The 22,862-nt window shown below is 40.2% G+C and overlaps 2 protein-coding genes across 8 annotated transcripts in view; one reads left to right on the top strand and one right to left on the bottom strand.

Annotated features, from left to right (window-relative positions):
- Window positions 1-18,892, top strand: part of LOC149623538 (uncharacterized) — a 112,251-nt gene extending 93,359 nt beyond the window's left edge. For 5 of the 7 annotated variants that reach the window (XM_089852539.1, XM_089852541.1, XM_089852542.1 and 2 more), the window contains 16 exons: window positions 6,903-7,022; window positions 7,938-8,101; window positions 10,996-11,098; window positions 11,213-11,264; window positions 11,347-11,460; window positions 11,673-11,780; window positions 11,954-12,085; window positions 12,181-12,300; window positions 12,446-12,582; window positions 12,653-12,950; window positions 13,032-13,139; window positions 13,219-13,351; window positions 13,424-13,560; window positions 13,661-14,657; window positions 15,422-16,617; window positions 17,022-18,892. In XM_089852539.1, coding sequence (XP_089708665.1) covers window positions 6,903-7,022; window positions 7,938-8,101; window positions 10,996-11,098; window positions 11,213-11,264; window positions 11,347-11,460; window positions 11,673-11,780; window positions 11,954-12,085; window positions 12,181-12,300; window positions 12,446-12,582; window positions 12,653-12,950; window positions 13,032-13,139; window positions 13,219-13,351; window positions 13,424-13,560; window positions 13,661-14,657; window positions 15,422-16,617; window positions 17,022-17,918 — 4,816 coding nt within the window. In that variant the 3' untranslated portion in view covers window positions 17,919-18,892. Of the gene's footprint in view, window positions 1-1,625; window positions 1,853-6,902; window positions 7,023-7,937; window positions 8,102-10,995; window positions 11,099-11,212; window positions 11,265-11,346; window positions 11,461-11,672; window positions 11,781-11,953; window positions 12,086-12,180; window positions 12,301-12,445; window positions 12,583-12,652; window positions 12,951-13,031; window positions 13,140-13,218; window positions 13,352-13,423; window positions 13,561-13,660; window positions 14,658-15,421; window positions 16,618-16,946 lie in introns of those variants that run through there. The other 2 variants (XM_089852544.1, XM_089852545.1) reach the window with 2 other exon arrangements.
- On the bottom strand, window positions 18,796-22,298 carry LOC149623537 (epithelial sodium channel subunit gamma-like). The gene is made up of 11 exons (XM_089852546.1): window positions 21,981-22,298; window positions 21,828-21,920; window positions 21,498-21,761; window positions 20,633-20,754; window positions 20,415-20,578; window positions 20,229-20,357; window positions 20,055-20,163; window positions 19,896-19,980; window positions 19,563-19,809; window positions 19,197-19,496; window positions 18,796-19,143 (listed from the first exon to the last, which is right to left on the bottom strand). The coding sequence occupies exons 1-11, from the start codon at window positions 22,001-22,003 to the stop codon at window positions 18,997-18,999; spliced, it is 1,683 nt and encodes a 560-aa protein (XP_089708672.1). The 5' UTR covers window positions 22,004-22,298; the 3' UTR covers window positions 18,796-18,996.
- Between the last annotated feature and the right edge of the window lie 564 nt (window positions 22,299-22,862).

Here is a 22,862-nt window from a genome sequence, read left to right as displayed (position 1 = left end):
CACTGGTTTATGAGCCTCGATGAACCTTATCATCTTTTAACCTTTCTGTCATAATTAAAACATCCCACCCCTGACATCAACCTTCAAAAACCGTCAGTTCAAGTCACCTAGACGCGTACGCCGCGTTTATATATCGCCTAAAATAAATGATCTCGGAAAGTAACATTCGTAACGTTCCTCAACAACCTATTTATTACTGCCTTATCTCTTCCTTCTCGTTTCAATCAAACTTTGTTACTTTTCCTCTTCTATATCTTCCTCCAGCTCCGGCAACAACCAATCTGAACGTTCTACCACGTGAGGCCCATGCTCCTTTTAAAATTCAATTCGTCTTTTCAACATAGGCCCTGTATCTCTCGAAACCAAAAAATATACATACAAGAGGCTTCAATATTTAAATCCTGTTCTGTGTTTATACGCTTTTACATATTTTAATTTCTGGAAAGGATTGAGAAACGAAAGAGGAACAAATTTTTCGGCACTTGAGATAGAGTATACCATAGGGGTTAGGAAGTAGAGACAGCCTAGCGTCAAATTGAAAGTAGATGAACTCCCCGTGTTTAGGCAATAAGGTCAAATTTAGCTCTCCGTTCCGCTGTGTACCTCCCCGAGAGTTGTATTGCCAAAAATAAAGTTTCCCGAGTAGAGAGAGATGAGGGGGGGGGGGCTAAAGAGAGGCTCGGATGAGACTTTCATCCTTGAATCTCTAGAGTTTTCTTAGTTTCTCTTCTAAAAGTGAGGAGGCTTAACTTCTCTTCCGGCACTGGGAGTCGTATTTAAGACTTATTAATTGAGTTATTTCGACAAGTTGTTTATACGGATAACGTTCCATCTTACTTCTTCTTATTTTAATTTTAACCTCCTATTTTTATTAAGGGAAATTATGCGGGACATTTCTAGTTTCAGATCATTTATCGAATGGCTCAGTTTCAGTTTATATGAGATATCGAGATATTAGGTAGATTCTGTTTTAAGATCTTGCATTTGAGATGGTAAATGGTAATAATTTGATCACATTTAAAATTTGAGGTCACGACAAAATTCTTGCGGAACAGAAACGTCATATCTATTCGTTTCTAACCCTCCATGAGATCTTCATTGCTCCTAGCCCCGAAATTTACTTTCTCTCCCAATGCCAGCCTGTATATATATCCCGGCAGCCAGCCCCATGTGGGCGAGAACCGAACAGCCTGTATACTGTAAAGTTTTAGTTTGCTGCCCCGTTGTAAGCAAAGCATCGCCGCAGCCCATGAAAAGGGCTTCAAGATGTTCTTGAATAAGTTCCTCCGTCACTCCTTGCGTTTCTTCCCATCCTGCCCGTTCTGGCTTTCACGAGCTTAGGAGGGGTGCAAAAATCCACTTTGACTCCTCATAAATATTTCAAGCGCGAGGAAGGAAGAGCTCGCGAAATTAGCGCCTTAATAGAAGAACCAGAAGCGCGTTTTTTTTGTCCAGCACACCACCCTTTTTGCGTCCTTTTTAACACGTGATGTAATGTTCAGTATCTAAAATAGGGATATTTCTAGTGTGCCTAAAGAGTTGATAAAGCTCCTCGTTAAACATCAGCTAACGGGACACGATTTCGGACTGTTCCGACGGCAGGTCCGAACCTCGCTCCATCCAGCTTCGTGCCATTTTCGAAATTTGGATTTCCCAAAATTTTCAGTTTACGTGCTTTAGATCCAGTGAACTTTAATCTTTAGCATCTTTCGTGATAGTTCAGCTGTATACGGATTTAAGTTTCTAGTGTGCGCGGCTCTTTTGATGTTGGTATCGTTATGGGCCCCGGTAGGACCTCTTGCTTGCCAAGTTTACCCAGGAGGCATAGTTACAGACGCAAGGCCACCATCAGGTACGGAATCGTTATGTCTGTTACGTTTACCGATTGGAAATTCGAAGAACGTTTGCCGATTTAGTAAAATATCCTTTGGGATTTAATTGAATTTGGGACGGGATTTATAGACTCGAGACATGTTTTAGTTTCCAAGTCTCGACTTAATTATCGGAGAATAATTTTCTTGACTTAATGATACCGTAGGTTTGGTCCAAATGGTGGTTCAGTTTTGGTGTCAATCGATGCAGTTCTTGGTGCATTTGTCTCCACATCTAATCTGAACACTTTTGTTTGGGTTTACATTAGTTTCGTTAAAATTGTTTAGTCTGTGAAGATGTTATAAGATTAAGTATATACTTAAAGATTTAGAAAACGTTATACGGTGCGCGCGGCAGTCAATGGTGTTACCATATTTTATTTTAAGAGTCAATTTGTGGGGTCTAGAGCTGTACTTCTGCCGCGCTATTTTTGTAACTTCCGTTTTGAAACATATTGGATGTATCCGGGTATTTTACTCCCTCCATCAGACATCAGCTACTGGTATTTGCAGCATGTTTTAAGTCTTTGAATGTTGAATAACTCTCTCAGAGAGCGGAATTAACTTGCCATTCATATTTGTAGAGAGTTATTAGCGTGTTATTAGTCGTGAGCATCTGGACATCGCGACGATGTCTCTGTAAGTGACACCCGACGACCGGTATTGTATTAATTTATGGGCATGCGCGTATAGCCGAGTATAATTTAATCTGACTTGACAATCAATCGATCAATCATTCCGTCACAAAAATCAACGAATTCAGCCCTATTTGTTGCCAGTATTTGCACTTCTCGCTTTGTTCTAGCCCGAAATTACTCACTGACAGATTAGCGAAATCTTTTTTAACCTCAGCTTGTCAGAATTGTAACATTTTTCGCAGAAGTAATTTAACCACGAAGTTTATCTCTATCTCTATCTCTGCCAATTTAACTCTGTTTTCAACAACAAACTTTAATCTTAGACGACGGAAGGACCTAACGAAGTGAATCTGTGAAATAAATACCTCCATAGAGTATTTACGATAGCTGTCCACTCTACCCACATATTCCTAAATTCTTGAACCACTTGAAAACCTTCTGATAGTTCTTATAACAAGAAAATATTTGCATGGTTGGATGTTTATCCATTCATCTGACATATATTCCACATTCCAGGAATTGTAAAACTTTTTTCCCAAGTGTTATTTGTACCATTACCTCCTCTTACGATGCAAGCCCCATTACCTTTTCTTTCTTTACAACTATTCCTTCGTTTCTCCACTCGTCTGGTAGTATACACGGCCTTTCTTCATCCGTGGCTTGTTCATTTTCTCTTTACCTAAGCCTCGGTTGCTGCTTGCTGTTCGTGTTTATTTTTGTTTCTGTTATTTTCCTCGTGCGCCTGTTTTTTTGGCGGCAAAATAGATGGATGTATAATATTTTTTGGGGTTTGTTGGCGGGAAAAAAAGCGAAAATCGGTCCTTGTTCCTAGTTTCTTTTTCTATTTTTGTTCCCGTAATAAAGAAAGAATCTAAGAATATAGAAGAAAAATGTTTATATATAAATTTGGTTTGAAGCCTAGCTGTGAAAAAACGAGAGTGAAAACGCGTTATGTTTTACTGACACTAACAGACTCGAAATTCCTCTCTTTGAGGCATTTGTTAGACAACGGTCCTGGATTGTGGTGTGTTTTGTGAAGCTTCAGAGATCCAGGGCTCGTACACAACACACAGGATTAATTAGAAATTTAGAATGTTCAGGGTAAAGATTCAAGGATTCTTTTCCCCTTTATCTCTCATCCTTATATCTCTTTTAAGAAAAGTAACTTAGAAAAATGATCGGTTCCTTGCCCTTCCGATAAAAAGGTGCGCCATAAGTCAAAATGGCCAGAGTTCTAACTACGAACTTCTATAGCGTCCTGAAACGGGGTAGTAATGCGTGGAGCCATTTGATGCCTCATTCAAAACGCCTTAAATCTTCGCAACGCGCCTGAATGGGAAGCGATCTTTCGGGGCGCCATTTTAGGAAAACTCCGGCCAGCTTCCCGCTTTTATTTCCTAAATATTCAAATGAAGGTGGCCATGGCCTCCGTGTTATTACCTGCATGGGAACTTCCTCTTTAGCATAGTAAACTCCAACGAAGAGAATAGTTTGAACCTGGCACCCATTTTGAAACAAAATAAGAACCGTTTTAAATAAAGCTATTTATTTCCGAGTCTTTAAATAGTTCCTATACACTTTTATTTGTTGAGATTCGGTATTTTCAATAGCGATAGTCGCGTGAATGAACCTTTTCTCAACCCTTTGAGTGCGTAGATTGAGGACGGAATTAATCAATAGACCTGATGTCCCGGACCATTTAGTAAAATAGGCCTAATTGTTCCACTCTTGTTAACACGAAATGAGAAGTAATGAACGGTCGAGTTAATTTTCGTATTAAACTGTGTCCTCCTCCTCCATCAGGCGAAATTCCCCGCGATTCAAGATAATTTGGTACAGACCAGCGGCTCTTAATGGAAATTGAAAGTGTCATTTGTCATCGCTTGCAAATTGATTAGAAATAGAAGGAAAAAAAAATGGATTGAGAGGAAGCAAGTAAAAAAAAAAAACACACCGGGAGAAAAAAATCGTAATCGCCCCGGTTCTCTTCGATTTGGCTCCCTCCCCCTTCCTCATTCTTTTATCCAATAGCTTTTGCGCATGATCGAAGTCATTAGGAAATGCCCTCCCACCCCTTCATGCATCATTCGATCATAGACCCCCTCCTCCCTCTCTCCATCCTTGTTTCAATTCTTTGATCTAAAGGAGACCCCTGATCCTGAAGGACCCAAAATATAAGAACCTATTTAGTAAATGGTACAGACAGAAATTTCCCCCGAAATAAATGGAGGACATCAGCAGGTATGCGCTATTTATATACACTGTGAAAATGTTTGTAATTTTATTTTCCTGGAGAGTGATTTTGAATTATGAATAGTGAATTGGCCATTTAATTTACTATTTCACTCAAATATTTTTCTCCTGAGAGACGTTTATTCAATTCTTTCTTAAGCGTCCACCATAAGTAGAATAGTTTTGGTCTACAGACCCCAAGTGCAAGACAGAAGCTTCGAAAGGAAACGAGAACCAGATACAATATAAAAATAATATAAATTATAGATAAAAGCAATATAGCCATTCAACCATGACATTTACTATTACATAAAAAGGTACATAAAAAAGGGCAATTTCTTTCTCTCCAACGACTGTACTTTACCCGCAAATATTGTATCTTATATAAGACTTAAATATTTTTACGAGAGTTCATGCCACCATCGCAAACGTAAAACCCAAGGGTAATTTATGCAGTCGGTATTTCAGGCAAATTTTATGGAAAATATCAACGTCTTTCATCACGCAAAATCCTTATATCCGTTATTATTCAATAAGTTTCACAAGTATAGCCAGGCCTAAAATACATTTCACACACACACACACACACACACACACACACAAAAAAGAAATGAATTTGCGCGGGCTATGGATTCCAGAGCAGCTCGAGGTTTGTAACTCAGGGTTTATACCCCTTTCAGTGTACTACGGGGCATCCTAGCGCAACCATGTTTCCACCCACACATTCAGAGACGTGGTTAGGGCATTTTTTTGGGGTAATCCCCTCGTCACTTTGAGGGATGAGACTCGTTCAATATGCCATTTTTGGCTTAAAGGAGAGTCGAAGGATGTTCTATATGCAGAAAAGGGGAGGTTGAATCTACCGAAGTAAAGATTCTTCGCGGCCTGCCTTTTTGTGCCCTTCTTTTAACCAAAGACTAGTTAAATCTTAACAGGACACTACACGCTGGTCTGAAGTTTTTACTGAACAAGTTGAACTTTTTAGGGTTCAAGTCAGTAGTGAAAACGCGCTCTTTGGTTTTCTAGGCCTAAATTTTACCCTGAAAAACCGTTCCATCAACAACAAACTATAGACGCGTGTGATGAACTGCTTTCGCTTTAAGTACTCTTTCCCTTTACTATATCGGGCTTTTGGGTATGTTGGAATAATCTTCTTGAGCGCGCGCTATCTTTCGAACGGGACGCGTTATCGGTCGCTTGCCGGCTGTAGGAACAAGTTATAGCGATTTAATAGTATGTATATCTTGTTTTTCTTTCTTAGTTTTCTTCTTTCATTGCTCCAAGTGGAAGATAAATAGATTTTGCGTGTTGGTTCGTGTATGGGCAAACTTCTCTTTGCCGCTGCCAGTCCTACCGGGATTATTTATAAATTCTAATTCTCCTTCAAAGCCTTCTGCGGGCTTTGCGTCTGATTTATTACCGTCGATATTGATCGGCATTCGTTTTTCGTCTTCCTTTATTCCTCGGTACCGTTTTTTCTAGTCCTACCGATAATCTCGATTCAGGTTCGGGCTTACCTTGTTCGTAGATATATCGGAGTGAAAGGGAAGGGACTCCTTTTGGAATATGAGAGTGCGTCTCGGTTTAGATTGGGCTTATATATTTGTATTAGAGCGCTGGTGATGTCTCGCCCAATATTTTTATAGGTTTTTGAGATCTTAAAGGGGTGGTATACATTCGTTGCTGGTATTATTGGTGTCTTCAGTTTAATTCAAGTTGAAAACTGAACAGTAAGGTAGTTTGGGTTTTTGGACTAAACGTTAAGGTAGTTTGGGTTTTTGGACTAAACGTTAAGGTAGTTTGGGTTTTTGGACTAAACGTTAAGGTAGTTTGGGTTTTTGGACTAAACGTTAAGGTAGTTTGGGTTGGTTGTAAACTGAACGGTAATGTAGTTTTGGTTGCGAACCGAACGTGGATATCATTGAGTCTTATAAGGGTCATGAACTCAACCAAGAGATACATTGGACTTTTGATATCATTAACGCAACTCAAGAGTTTCACGCCTCGCCGAACACATGTATATTTGTAAAATTAGGCGTATGTAATCATTTGCAAACCTAACCAACAAAAATTTACTGTTTAAACATTTTTGGAGGGAAAGGCGAGAGTCAAGTGATCCATCTTCTTCTCTAACAAGTTATTCTTTTTCTCTTTTGCTTAGCCACGATACGAAAACGTCGTCATGGCTTCCGCCCGTCGAATCTTGGAACCCTGGTGGTACCAGACTCCCATACGGTTGGGAAATGGCGCGAGACAAGGAAGGCAAGACCTATTACATCAAGTAAGTCCCAGATGGCATACAATATAACTTTGTATATTGTTTTTATCATAACGCTTACGTTCCCGGAACAAACATTTTTGGTCCACTTTCAAATGCAGAAACCGGGAACTGAGTGGGCCCGACAATTAGATACACGTGTTGAGGGGGAAGGGCAGTTTCTAATTAATAATTTTCCACAAACTTATCCGGCTTCGCTCGAGGCATTGTGTTTTCTATGTTGTAATTAGTATACGAGTGAGGCAAAGGCAAATTCGGGACGGTTCTATTGTTTATATATCTATAGGCATACATCTCCCTCGGCTATCTATTGACCATCGGTAGGCTTCTGGGACCTATTTTAAACTCTACCACCGTCACCAAAGTCTTGGCGCTGTCTCTAAGCCTTTGACTGCTCCAGTCGTTGTTTCGAAACTTTCAATCCCTCGCTTTTGGGAACGGCGGCGTGCTCTAATTACCCGTGTTTGTAAATGACGCGTCTACAGGTTTGTTTATATCCGCCTCCCCACGTAATGATGGCTTTTCGTTTAATGCCCTCCTCTTGGTCGACAAAACGGTCGAGTTCAGACGGCTTTTAAGTTCGGGATAGAGATTCGTGTCTCGGGGATTAGAAAAATCTCTATACCCAATACCCGCGCGAACGGGCCTTTAAGTCTTACATACTCACTCGTTTATTTGCGTTTTGGAATATTGTCTCGGATTACTTTGCGAATAATGAATCGTTGTTCCGCCATATAGAATTCCCCCAACTCCCTCGGGGATACACTATACGGTTTACAAGTCATCCATTCTCGATATTTTAATTTTAGACAAATAAAGTTTTAAAAGTATAGAGGCAAAAATTGTGTCTTTTCTATCGAACACGGAATATAACTTTTAGCACTAAATTTACCGTGTTACGTTTTTCTTTTGTGTCAGTCACGTGAACAAAACTTCGACCTACGAAGACCCTCGCACGAAGGATTCCTCGGACGAACCCCCGCCAGAACCGAGGGACGTGGAACTCCTTCGGGACCCCCAAATGGGCTTTGGTTTCGTCGCTGGTAGCGAGAAACCCGTCATAGTTCGATTTGTCACCGAAGGTAAGGATTTTTCTTTCTTTTTTAAAAATCTTTCATTAATTAGTTTATAAGCCCTCGCTGGTGTCGTTATCATAAAGCGAAATTACGCGTATGGCCTGAGTTATTGTTAATCCTTTTGAAAGTCCCTCCATTTTCTGAGATAATTACATTCTCACTATTGTACCGCAACTAGTGGATGGACTCGATGGAGAATAGTAAAAAATCATGCTACATGATTTCTAACTTGTTCTTGATTTATTAGTTTCACTCGGTTTTAGCAGAGTTTCGTAACTGAAGAAATGTATCTCGAGGGAATGTATTTCATTAGAAACGTCTGTAAAACTGTGAATAATTAGTACATTTGTTACTTATGGCACGGTGATTATTTGCTGAGCAACTCAATTTTTAGTTCGCGTGTTGATACGTTATTCGGACAGAGAAACCTACGCTGTTTTCTCTTCCCTTCAAAATTTAAAGAACAAACACTCTATAAAAACAACTATAGCCAATCCAAATGAGCTTTAGAACCCAATCTCTTTGATATTCATCATTTCTTTTCCGCGTAAGCCATGTTGTCACGTGACGTTAATACGACCGCCAAAAGCACGCGAGGGTTGCCAGGCAACAAATAATTTTATCATTCATTATCCGTCCCTGGAGAGTCAAACCAGGAAAAAAGGAAAAAGGTTTTTTTTCCGCATTACTCGGTTAGTTCGTTGGCAGGTTTAATCCGGCGGTAAAGCCGCGATGAAAGGTCCCCCCTTTCTTTATTGGCTAAAATGGTAGAGAGAGTCGAAAAGTAGGGCGATGTTGGTAGTACCCTAGTAGAAACATTTATTAAAACATGGATGGTGGTGCTTAGCTTATTCGGTCAACACTTTGTTGAGCGGAAAGTTTCGATTAATCACTAGGCTGTACGTAGTAGTAGCTCTTTTCCTAGCTGCCCCTCTATTTCCTCGCGCATTTTCACTATTCTTTGATGTAAAGTCATTTGCATTTTGGCAATTTTGGGCCACTGGGGAAACCCCTTCTCCTCCTTACTCCTTTAGATGAAGATTTATTCCAGGAGTTTCTCAGCTTTCCCTAAGAGTTTTCTCAATTCTCTCGTTCATATCCGATTCGGTGTCCGTGGCGACCAAGTGAAAATGTTAAATTACGTTATGGTAGAGGAAGATCTTTGCCTGATTTTAAGTGACTGTAATGTGTAAAAGACATCTGACATTCTGTTAAAATTACATCATTTATGTCTTCGTATTCCTCTTGGATACGGCGGAGATCAGGAAAACCCGCCTCAGTCAGGGAATTTTAGTAAATTTCGGTCAATTCTCATAGAATTTGTTTTGAAAACCAAGTGAGAAGATTACCATTATCGAAGCTTTATCTAAAAGTGGCTTCATTTTGAAAAACTTTGATCTCTCTAGCTACTTCAGTTATTTTAGAAGGTATCACAGGCGTGTCTTTGTCGAAGTCGGAGTAAAGTGAAATTGAGGAGTAGTGGCCAAAGGCTGAACCTATCAATAGCCCGGGTATTCGTCTCGGAGTATAATGCGGGCCAATTTAACGTTTTCCATTTCTCGCTGATCGAGAGGGGGGAGAACTTGCTAGTGGGAGGGTGATTGCCCCAAATCGCGATGTCTTAATGCTCCCGCCATTTCTACCCCTCACTTCCAGAGTTTAAATTGCGAAATCGCTTATACGTTTTTTTTTTCTTTTCCTAAATTCTTTTTATTAATGCGATATTGTATAGAATTGCTTTTAATGTTTTAAAGATGAATGTATTGCCTAAATTGAATTTATTTTACTTCCAACTTTTGAACTCGATTTCTCGTTTCGATATTGGTGAAATATCCTCGAAAATGAGCGTACAGTTTGAAAGGTTAACAAATACGATCCTTTATGTAGATACAATGGCAAAGATATTAATATATAAAAATTTTTCTCATCAAGATGAACTTTCAGTAAAAAGAATTAATCTATTGTAACTTTAGTTTAATTTACTACCGCCTTCAAAGCAAGGTTATTATGCCAAAATATCCAAGGCTCGCGGCGGTATTAGCAATTCCAAGTTCCGCTGTAATTCCATTAATGTATCGTTCCTCTGGTGTCAGACACCGTAATTAAAGAGAGAAAAATCCACCCACCATCTCATTAGAAATCACCAAAAAAAAAAAACCCGAATTCCATGCACCTCTTGCAGTTTTCCTTAGTTCCACCCGATTTCATCCCTTTTCCTTCCCATCATCAACTACCATCTTATACCTTACCATTTTCGTGTTGGAGTTGGCAAAACCCTAAATCCGATATTAATTATTTGCTCCTAATTAAGCTCTCCCCGCGTTTTACCTCGTTATTTTTGCTACCCATCGATGATCCCTCGTTGAGCTAGAAAAGGGGAGAGAGAGAAAAAAAGCATTGTTATCGTCCGTTTTTAATTATCTCGGAGATTATTTTTAGCAGAAGTCCATTTACTTATCTTGAAGTGTAAAAGTTTCAAGAAATTTTTAAACTTTAATTAGCATTTTACTTTTGGGTATACATTAATCATGAACGTCTGACTTTACATTTTCGGGGGCTATGATTCCTTGATATACAAAATCTGATATTGAAGATTTCATTAACTCATTTGAGGCTTGAGAATGTCGACCAGAATAAATATGAGCCTACCTAAGATGGACATTTATATATTCTGGGGTCTTTAATAGGTTCATTATTGGTCTATATTTTTGATGATACAATTAATCAGATGTCTATTAAATTTGATGAAACATTCCTTGACATCTAAGAAGCCACGTAGAATTAACCTATCTTTCCGTTCCTTCAACGCCTCGGTCCAGTTTCGCTCGAAACGCTTTTAGTATGTTTACATTAAGTCCTATTGACGTTGCTATAATCGGCCCTGGTGCCTCTCGTCCTAGGTGGTCCGAGCGAAGGTAAATTAATGCCGGGAGATCAAATATTGAAGATCAATTCGGAGAATGTAGAGAAAGCGCCCCGGGAGCACGTCATAGAATTAGTCAGGTACGATATAACCCTTCTCTCCCGTTTGACAAATGTCTAAACAAAACCCCCTAGGGCTGTTGTTCTTTCTTCTTTATTTCCTACACTGTTTTTAATGAAGACTTTAATTCGTAGGTCTTGTAAACACGCCGTCAAACTTACAGTGTGCCAACCGCGCAATTTCAATGTAAGTTTGTTTAACGGAGGGAACAATTCCGCTTTGGTTTGGGGGCTGTTTGTTGAATTCGGTGGACTGCTTTTCTTAATAGGGTGCCAGAAAATCCGCTCTCCTAAGTGCAGCTAAAAAGGCTAAGCTACGGAGTAAACCTTCACGGGTACGGTTCGCCGAGGGCGTTGTAATCAATGGATCACCGCTCTATTCTGTGAGTTTCCATTTGTTTATTTTAGCGTGTTGTGGTGTGGTTTCTGCCGGTATACACTTTGGGCGGATTGGAAGACTATTGTGGTCGCCTCCAAACCGCTCAAACACTACGGATTATAAGGGTTCATATAAACCCGGGGATTTATTTTAATTTGACTTTGAATATTTTATAGTAGCAATTTACCCTTTTAAAATATGTATTACTCGAAACAGCCTTCGCCTTTCGAGTCTTGCGTCCCGTTCCTACCCAACGTCCTCAAAGTATTCTTGGAAAATGGACAAACCAAGTCTTTCAAGTACGACAGTACCACCACTATTCAGGTAAGCGGGCGCGTTATGCAAAAATCGACCGGAGGTATCCCAGCCTCTCTCGTGGGGACTTTAAATTCATTCTGAGGCAAAACAGTAGACGGGATTCCCCATCCTCCTCGTTATTTCTAATTTCTCTGAATTTACAACGAAACCGTCCTCTTTTTCTACCTCGCGTGTACCAGGACGTTCTGGACTCTTTACGGGAGAAATTGTCCGTAAAATGCGTGGAACATTTTAGCCTGGTTGTAGAACACATCAAATCAATTAGGAGAAACAAGCTAACCCTATTAGACCCAAGGGATACCTTAGCAAAGGTAAGACTAACCCACGCCTTAGCGTTAATTGTAACTAATGTCCCCGGACTCCACCTTAATCGTATTCTTCGTTTCCTTCTGATTCCTGTTTGTAGATCGCGGCTCGACCCGGAGCTCACCATTTAAGATGTTTATTTCGAGTTGTCTTTGTGCCTAAAGATGCCTACGATCTTTTACAAAAAGACCCCGTAGCCTTTGAGTACCTTTATGTTCAGGTGAATAAATTCTCTATAATTAATAAAGACTCCTTAGTCCCTATAGAGTATAATTGGTCCAGGATTATGATAAACCGTTTTAATTCGGCTGCTCGTAATGACGCATTAATTACCGTAAATATTAACGACACTGGACTTCTTTCAGTGTTGTAACGACGTAGTCCATGAACGTTTTGCGCCTGAATTGAAATACGACATCGCGCTTCGTCTAGCCGCGTTGCATATGCAACAGCACGCCTTGAGCAGTGGGATGCAAGGCAAGATCAACGTCAAAGTTATCGAGTAAGTTTTAAATTAAAAGGTACGTCTTCCTTCCTGGAGACTAGGATTTAATTAAACGATTAATTAACAGGAGGGAATGTGGTTTGGACCGTTTCGTACCTCACTCCCTTCTGGAGACCATGAAACGCAAGGAACTGCGTAAACTGTTGGCTCATTTCTTGAAACAAAATCAGTCACTCAGCGCCCCCGGTCAAAAACAGCTAACCGCTTTACAGGCCAAGCTCCATTACTTGAAAATTATTAGCGAATTACCTAGTTACGGGGCCAAATGTTTCTCGACCAACCTCAAGGACTCCTCGGTGGAGACCGCCTTACTAGTCAGTCCGAAATACGGAATCAGTCAAATTAATAGTCTACGTAGTTCAGTGGTAATAACTCTTTTGTAGCCGCATATATATTTGAAGGATTTTTGAACATTTTTTTAACCTTGGATTTTGTTACTCCTTCAGACACCCATGACTCTGGCTCATATTGAAGAAGCTTCTTCAGTTCACGTTACCAAAGACGACGAATTGTCTTACTGCGTAGAACTGTTCTTAAAGAATCCGGATAGGGAGGTCAGTACGCGTGAAGACTTAACAACTTCATTACTGTAGTTAATCCATTTTGTTTAAACGAACTTGTTTCTCTTTTCAGAGCTTCGTTTTTAGCTTAGAAGATCGCGATACGGAAGAATTCGTGTTACTGTTGAAAGGTTATCATCGTCTTCTAGCTGGTCGCGATCTGCCCGTCCATTGGAAAGTCACTGATCCATGGAGGATTGTTTCTGGTACATATATCTAAATATGCCTACTTAATTTTCTACGTGTTGGTTGTTAATATCTAACGTTTTTATCTTCAGTTTCTCCCAACTATCATGGTCAACATGAAGTTCACTTAGCTCCTTGGAATTACTCCCCGAAATTCGATGGTAGCGAAGAAACACCCACGAGAATTGTTGATTTAGCCCTGCCTGTTCCGCCTTACACGCCTTGCGACGTAAGTTTTGCGAATACCATTTTGCAAACATAAATTAACCTTTTTAGAATCCACGCGGTCTTTTAAAGTAAATTGCGTTTTTTGTTTGCGATTATTACAGTCTCTTATGCTCAGAAGTGGATCCCGTGAAACTTTCAGCCAGTCAACGTTATCTTTACCGAATCTAGTGGATCACAATATGAACGAAACCCAAAGACTAGTTCCCTCATCACCCGTGTCCAATGTGTCAGGTCAATCTTTCGTGTCCAGTTTCTCGCATGTGCCCAGTTCTTCTCCAACCAACGCGTTGTCGAGCAGTTGCGCGCAAGAGGAATACGCGCGCGGAGCACCAGAGCCTATTGACATGCACAGCGTCGTGTCCATGGAATTGTTAGAAGACGCGGACGCTGACGACGATGAACTATACGAAGCCAAGAATCGCGATGTTATACAAAGGGTGGTGGAAATGAACCAGATAGTGGCCGACGCGGAGGACTATCTACAAGAAGATCAAGACCCTCCGAGAGACGAGGATGTGGATGGTAAACTTCATCCCATAACAGAGTGTATCAACCCAGTTAAACTAGAAGGCCAGTCAGCTTTGAGAGCGGCCGATTCGCTTCTACTGTTAACGCAAATTGAGAATTATCCAGACGATAGTGTCGAAGCTCTCGTTGAAGAGACCAAGAACGCGGATCCGGACGCGTCGCCATCCGAATCGGACACGGACAGTTTAAGCACGCCAAACGATAGTCCGTTACATTCTGCGCGTATCAAAGACTCTCCTCAATTGAGGACTCGTAACAGAACTGGCTCTAGCTTCGGGTTGCACAGTCCCGATTTATTACCAGGAGTGGATTGCGAGGGGCAAGATGTGATGGAATTGTTGAAGCAACTACAAACGTCCAACGAACTGGCGTTACCCTTCGCTGAGGGAACGTTTTACTTGGATCCAGACATTATCGACTTGACCATGATACCCCCACCAATCACGCCCGACTCAGACGTGCCTTTGACCAATACCGGAACCCCGTTGGACAATCCACCTATTTCCTTCTTGGACCCTAAACGGAAATTGGGTGAAAACTCTCAACACACTGCTGATGAACCAAAGAATGGTAAGATCAATTTTTGTGAGCTATATTTGTTGAAGCTGTTTTATATTTTGCACGGCTTGCGCGCTTTAGTTGGCTTATATTCATGAGGAAATACGAAAGAGGTAGTAAGGGTCACGCTATAAAATTGCATGGTGCGAAAGATTTTCACGAACTCGCCTTTCCCTCGCTTTATATAGTATTACTTTCGCGGTACACTATATGTTCTTGAAGCCAGTTCATAACTCTAAAAAACGTGCTGCATTAAAATGGTTCTTGTTCCCACTAGTGATACTTGTTTCTTAGCCACTGTTTGTTTCAGTTAGTTCTTAACTCATTGCACGTAATGCGTAGTGGTATGAGCTTTTTCGTCTCCATCAACATATTTCCATATCCATTCCGTTCTTGATTTGCACGTTTTATGGTTTTGGTTCCTCATTTCCACGATTCCACGAATATTTTCGTTGATTTTGCATTTTTTTAACATTTGCAACTTAATTCGACCCAATATATTGCACTTCCTCTTTGACATCTGAATCTGACCGTTCGATATATCCATGTTGGTTTTTCCTTTGCTTTGCACAATTGTTATATTATTTCCAAAGCACTATTTCCGGATTTCTCGATTTGGTTTTTGGATTTCTTGCACTTTTGACCATCGGTTGCGCATTATTGTTTGCGGTTTTTAAGTTTCTCTTCCATTTTCATTATTTGATTTTGATTTGGCACTCACTGAAACGCTTTAAACCCTATCGGATGGTTATATTTAGTATTATATACTCATTCAGAACAAGACTCTTGCCAGTCGGACACGGGAAGAGTTGTCGCGCAACTTGACGACTTGTGCCTGGCTCTGTCGGAACTACGAGCGCGAAACATATCTTCCCAACAGGAAACTATCCCAGAGGAACCGCCCTTAACCCTAAACAGTTTACCTCCCATAGACGACATCGACTCATTTATTGCCTCTGTGACTGTTCCTCCTCCCCCAATGTCCTCATACGGGAACCAATTACCGGACTACGACCCGGCTCAAGGAGTCGATGACTTGTCAGCTTACATTATACCACCCCCTCCCAGTTCTAGCCCGAGCACCCAAGAACAAAACGAGGTGATAGCACGCTTCGAACGCGCAGCCGCGGACATGAAGAGAATCATGGGTATTGTTGACACCCAAAATTCGGTAATCGCGCCTACCTCCGTCACAGTATCAATGGGAGGTTCGAATAACCACGATGGTGGGTACAGCAGTGGTACCAATTCTTGGACTAGTATGACGACGGGTTCACGTGGTGGCACTGTGTGCAATGGTCAGACGACAACGATCGCTCACCATCAACAACAGCATCAGCAACACTCCTTGCCTCCCGGTAACGGGTTGGAAAATATGAAAACGAACGGGTTTAGTAACGGAGATACCTTGAGTCTCGCTAGCGATTCGGACTTTCACGGTAGTGTCGGAGGGGATTCCTCGGGTTACGAGACATTAACATCGTCCCTGACGTCGTACGGTGAGATGGCCTTTCCGGAAGAGAACGAAGATGATGAAATCTTCTACCAAGATCAGAACGGATATTCAAATCCAGAGTTTCTGTTGGATGGGCCCAAGTACGCCAATGTTTTAGTGCGCGGTGCGCCGGTTGGAATTCTTGAAGCCCCGGAGTACGAAGAAGTTGCGTTCCGATTCGACACCTCCCCAATCCTAACCAACGGACATTCGGTCACCAATGGATTTCGGGAAGACAAACCACGGGCACCCCCGCGGCGTAAGATGGTCGAAAATGGTAAAGGAAGTTCCGACGATATCGGGATCGGTTTGGAACCCACTTCTTTGGAAGGCGAGTCACCCAACATGCCGAGGTCCGTGTCTTGGGCTAGTTTACCAGCTCCTGGTACACCTAGTCCCGGAAATCCTAGAAGACTCAAACCTTTAATCAACGGAAAAGCTCAGAAGCCACCTCTACCACCGGCGTCACCCAACGCGGTTTGTTGAAATTTTTATTTAAGTCTAGAATGGTATTTTTTGCAATTTCTGTCTGTGAGACCTTTTTTAGCGTATATTGACTGAATACAATTTTCAATATGATAGTCGAGATAAATCTTACCACATCTTGGCCGTCATAGTGATTGTAACGTAAGAACGTAACTTTATGTTCCATGAAGATATTTATATGAAATAGATTTGCTGTTCTGACTTAAGATATGGAACAAAAGTTATTATCTTATGTTGGTTGTAACATTCATACATGCAGTCACGCCTTTTGTTAGTTTTCCACAAATTTTCCTAATTTCGTCTTCTCACCACGCATGTAGTTGGTTTAAAATCTGGTGGCCTCTTTTTTTACACCTTTCTTTTCATCGAACCCTCGCCATTAAAAAAAACATCAGGATCGAGCTAGGAAAGCCTTAAAAGCCGGTTTCGTTCTCAACTCTCGTTTGCAAGCAACAACCCCGCCGTCCGTAACCCGGACCGTAACCAACGGTGGTTCACCTAGAAACTCTTACACCAACGGGGATTCGGTAAACAATAACAATATGAACAATCACGATAGTGACGATGTCATGGGTGACGTGGTGATTGTTTCCAACTGTGATGACGGAGATGGGACAGTTTTAACCAATGGCCACGTTCACGTCAATGGTTTCGTCGAGCGAAAGGTGGCTAGGATTAACGTCAATCGATTACTGTCCAACGATTCTGGGTTGATCGAGGAAGCCGATGACGAATATGACGAGGAAAATGTCATCAACTCTTTGACTAACGGCGACCTTGAACAACACGAGCGTTTTTCGGATGTACTTCGAGAGATCAAAAGCATGGTATTCCACTTGGACGTCGTTAGTCAAAACTGGATGAAGAATCGCGAGTCAGAACGGTTGAACGACGATCAGACTGATCACGAAAAGTTCGCTGCTGCCAAGGAAGCCCTTATTGGGGAATCCAGACAATTCGTTACCGCGTCCAAATTGTTCGTTAAGAGCGCCACTGAGTCGTCCGAAAAGGTGGTTGAACACTTGGCAACTTGCGTCACGTTATTGGACCGAATTTTCGCGGTTAGCGAGTTAGTCCTAACGCGTATGTCCTCGTTGGTTCAAGTGACATCACTAGTCGAAAAACTGAAAGAGGTTGCCCTTGCTTACTCCAATACCGTCGTAGCGGCCCAATTGACAGTTGGTAAGAACGCCACTAACCCTGATATGTGCGCTTTAATGCATCAGGCTACCGCGTTAGCTACGGCGCTAACTACCCTTATGAGAACTCTGAGAACCTTTACTAGCCCTTGACCGTATTAGCACCTCAAAGTTAAAGTTTAATATTTACAAAGAAACTCAAGCTCGATGTGATTTGCAATTCGTGTAATTTTTCTACTGGATCAAAAATAATTATAGTAGGAAAACAACTGCAAAACTAGTAGGATTTAAACTACTTTCAAACGTACGGAATGTATAATAAGTGAGCGAAATTTTATCAGCGTAAAACCCTAGAATCTTTAGAAGTACGCTAATCTACGTCACAAGAAACCAAAATATATATCTAGGATCGTTTTAGGTAATACCACCAAAAATTTGGACTGGTATTATTCGCTCTCAGATAATCAATGTTAAACTTTATAAAGGAATTATAACAAAGTATTATTATATATTTAAATGCAAGGTTTTCAGATGCAAATTTCAAAAGGAAAAGTGCAATCGGATTTTAGTTGTTTTAAAAACCATTTTTGTATACAGTGAAGTATAAGGTCGACTGATTTGAAATGGGAAAATTCGAACCAACCCTTTCCTAAGACACGAATAAATTTTAATATTAACTTGGAAAACAAATCAACGAGTTTTTAGCCCGCGTCACGCTGTTACGTACAAATCGGCGTCGATCGGTGGTTTCTGATTCGCTGAAATCTCCCAACATTTTCAAGCGAATCGTGTTACGAAGTATAAATATAACGAAAACAAATTTTTAAAGCCAATTTTAATCAAATTATATATAAATGAATACAATATAAACGAAGAATTGAAACTGAAATTAACCCTCGAAGGCTTAGAGGGAAGCCGTTTTTGTTTTAACGTGTTATTTTAAGAATGTTGTAAAATGTGTGCTTACAAACACAAAAACGGACCAAACAAATTTATCCCCCAAAAATTGTTGGTGTTGATGCTGGAAAACTTCATTTGTATGCTATGAAACAACAACAAAATTGTTCTCTTTATTATAGACATTGCGAGAGTTTTTATGTACATTAAACAATTGTATTTATATCAAACTTTTTCACGTATCTTTAGCTAATTCTGCGTGTCGACTGTTTCACTACAAACCACACAAAAATACAAAGAGCCAAAAAACGGGGTTGAAACTGTTTGAGGCACATCAAACGTTGTAATAACCATCGTAACTCGGTGGATATGGTGGGTTTTCCCAATATTGCGTTTCTTCACCATCATTGTACCCTGGTAATTGCAGTACAGCTGGACGGTTGTTATAAATTGGTCTGCTAAGAGTAAGGTTGTTCCTTTCCTGCAAAATCAATTCGGGTCATGTGGTTGTCATTTATTAATACACCATCTTACTTGTCTGTTACGATTGCGTCGGCCTTTTGGGTTCAGAAAGGAAAAGATAGAAGCTCTTTCTTCGTTGATAAGGAATACGTTGGGTTGCCGGTTGAAATTTATCGCCACTCCTCGCTTTTTGAAGCGTCGCTTGGTGTTTCCGAATAGTAAATGCCCAACACTGTCCGCGGTATCACCGGGCTTGTGATACACGTAGCTAATGATTATGATCAACTGTTCCAAAATTTCTACTATGGTTATAGAAGAGACTCCGATATAGAGACCCAGAACCCCTCCTAGATTGGCGAATAGCTGAGGCAACTGACAAAATGAGTCGAGGTATCATATGATGTAATTGAATTTGATGTTTTAGACTTGGAAACTTACTGATATAGCTGGCTGGTCTGTTATGGACAAGTAGTTCTTGTCTTGCAAGAATACTATGACTCGAAGGAAATTCTCCTTCATGTAAGGCAAATTGATTGTAATATTATTGTTTTGCACGTCTTGGTCCGTTATGTTAAGCATTTTTCGGAATCGTTCATTCATTACTGGTCGCCGTTTCAACACGAATTTTTGGTGATTTGGATTGGGCCATTCAGCTTGAGAAACGGTGAGATCGTAACGGATGTCGCTTAGAAAGAAACGTGAAAGGACGAAAGTTGCACAATTATTCGTGAAATAGGAAATTTAAAAACTTTGTGTTATTTTCCAACTAACTGGCAGGCTGGCAAACACATTTTCTGACAAGATGTTAAGGTGGTTGCGCTTGCAAATTTTTTATACAACTCGCCCCTGCACGTTACTGTAAAATACACGCACGAAGCAAGGTATTTATCCTGTATTATCTTAACGAAATAACACGAGTATAACTGATACCTTGAGTTTGATTACAAGGATCGCAACTTTCATCACCTTCCCTAGATAGTTCTTCCAAACACCCACATTTCTCCAATAGACGACTTTCCTTGCATAACGCTTCGCAATACTGTAAAAAAAATTACTTCACTTTTTTTTTTCTTTGGGCTAGTGTTACGCGTATGTTCGGCATACTTCGTAAGTGTACACTTTAAACTGGTTCAGAAACGTAGAACCAAAACGTTTGTATTTCTTCCCAGTCTCGCTGTTTTCTATTGTTTCGTCACAACCTCTGTATGGTTTTGGAAGCCTCTGATTTTTCCTCTATTATATAAGAATTTTTGTTTTACTTGAAATTAAGTTGGAACTAAAATTTATAACCATTCTGGCCCCAACGTATGTCTTGGTTCCTGGTTGCAAGACAACCCCGCCTTCCTGGACAGTTGGAAATGTGCCCGGTTGATGTACAACCAGTCGAGCTCCGTAATCGGCTGTCAATATGTCCAAGTATTGTTGACGTTCGATATTCAAAGTTAATCTTAGCCCTGTCGAACGTGATATTTGTAATTAGTGCCCCGAGTTTAGTAATTTTGTCTTACCGAAGGGTGACCCGGGCTTGGTGACGTATCTAAAATTGTTTTGGTTGGAACTAACTATAATAGTGTGACATAAACCGAAACGAGGTGATGGAAAATCCGTTATGTCAATGAGTGGCTGTGATCTGTGTGTGAAGAATTAGTTTGAAGTCGCGTGATACTTTCCCTTTAACGAAAACAGCTTTCGCCAGTTGGCTCCAACCCCTTTTTTTATTGGAGATCTGTTTTCGCAACGAATTTTTGCGTCGTCGAGTCTTTATTTTACCTGAACATTGTCCCTAATTATCTAACAACCTTCTTTAACGATTTTCTTAAATTTCGACATCTTTCAGGCTTTTATTTAAAGGGCCGCATTGATTTTCTATTATCAAAGAGTGAGTTGAATAGATTCTGTCATGCTTTGTGATTCTGCCCTAAGTTTAGATGGACCTTGATTGAATCGACATTTTACCAAGTTTTGATTGCTTAATTTAATCTCTTAGCGGGTCTTATATTAAATGAAGTACTTAGTTACGCGTTATGGACTCCTAGATAAGACCTAATTTATGCCTTTATTGCGGGTCAATAAAGATCGTATGATTTAAATTCTAATAACGTCAAAAATCGATGGCCATAGTTTTTACACTATTAATCACAAATCATATGAAAGTCTGGAAAAATACGCCCGTGCCTTTAGTATTGAAAACATTTCGTGTGTATTCTGATAGGTTGTTTATAGAACTAATATTGGATAAACATATTCCAAATCATTTGCAAGTATAGACCTCGTGATATCAAAATGCTTTTCGTTATAGAATACTAGCCACGCTTTACTACTTCGAATAATAGACGCTAAAATATAGATAGATTAAAGGTTGTAAACGCTCACCTTATAGGATTAAAGCAGTTGCGAAGGTTGTAAGTGCACTGAGCTATAATGTCTTCGGCCTGATGACCGTATTTTTTCAGATTGTCCTTCGTGGCAATCAAACTCATCCACATATCTGACAAATCTACCATCCTGTTACGACGGAGAAACTCATCAATGGAACGATAGCAGATCGCGTCTTCCTCCGAGCTATCGTAGTCCTTGGAGTCGAACTCGTCGTTTGATCCTGTTTGTGTTGAGGCCACGCTGTCGTTGAGATACTCGCTGAAAACCAGAGAAAAACACGTGACCTGTTGAAACATTTAGCCTAACTTGACTTAAACTCCTTACTTGAAGAAAGATTTCTTCAACGGATTTAAGTTGCAAACGGTCACAGCCGGAAACTCCAAAACGTTCGCGTGTACTTCTTCCGTTGTCGTAATTCTGTATGGTCACGTAGTTAGATTTAAATGTAACTATATTCGAGATAAATGCAATTAGTACCTTGGAAATTGCAGGTACTCCATTATTAAATAGATACTATGGTAGGTGAAACCGGACACGGCGATACAAACAATTAAGGCCCATGTTAATTTACGGTAAATACCTCGGGCTCCCGCGATCCTTTTTAGACCATGGGCAGTTGTACGAAAAGCGAATGTCCGACACGAAAGACACGCCGTCTCGTCCTACGTCATATTAAAATTAATAAACTTTCCTTCCACAGAACTACTATAGTTTCTCCCTGAACATCATTTTTGGGCAAAGTAAGCGGACTTTCAGACATATAGAATGTAAAAAAGGGAAGTAGAAGCTAAAACCTTTTTTCAAGATATTTTAGATGTCTTTCTTTTCTACTACTCTTCTTTATACTCTCTTTGGTTAAACTAATTATAACTATTGCCCGAAAAATTAATTTGAACATATTAGAGTAAAAATATTCAATTTAAAAAAAATAATAAAACACATTTTTAATTTAGAAATTACCGTTTCAACTTGTTCGGAATCGGAATATAACTCGTGGGTATACATTATTATATTTAAAGAAACTCCAAAAACAGTTTTCTAACTCTTCTATCGAAGTGTGTAGTTTAAATGAAAAAAGTTGTTTACAACTTACCGGTTGATCTTCCAAATCCATTAGAGATGTTTATTTTCTTCGCTTTTGTTCGTTAAGTAGTTTGGGTGTGTTGCGTTCAACCCAACGCATCCGTTGTCCCTTAATTGTTCGGGGAGCTTTTCACTTAAGGTTCCTTTATCTATTCAAAATTCAATTGAATACCACTCAGTCTCGACACTTTATTGCTCTACCATCCCCACCTTTTTGCGCATGTCCTTTGTATTATCTATATGTCTATAATTAGTAATCGTTTTATCCTATGTTAA

This window comes from Phalangium opilio, unplaced genomic scaffold, assembly GCF_054372755.1.
Source record: "Phalangium opilio isolate 3A_F unplaced genomic scaffold, DU_Popi_V2 ptg000113l_1, whole genome shotgun sequence".
In the NCBI taxonomy this organism is placed as follows: Eukaryota; Metazoa; Arthropoda; class Arachnida; order Opiliones; family Phalangiidae; genus Phalangium; species Phalangium opilio.
This window is presented reverse-complemented; position numbering and strand designations above follow the sequence as displayed.

What these genes read in the sequence shown, in the direction of transcription:
- LOC149623537 (XM_089852546.1), bottom strand. Translation starts at nt 22,003, where the DNA reads ATGGAGTACCTGCAATTTCCAAG. An exon ending in CAAGCCCGGGTCACCCTTCG is followed by an intron (nt 20,579 to 20,632) that starts GTAAGACAAAAT and finishes CACGTTCGACAG; the next exon opens with GGCTAAGATTAACTTTGAAT. An exon ending in ATGTGTTTGCCAGCCTGCCA is followed by an intron (nt 19,810 to 19,895) that starts GTTAGTTGGAAA and finishes TTTCTTTCTAAG; the next exon opens with CGACATCCGTTACGATCTCA.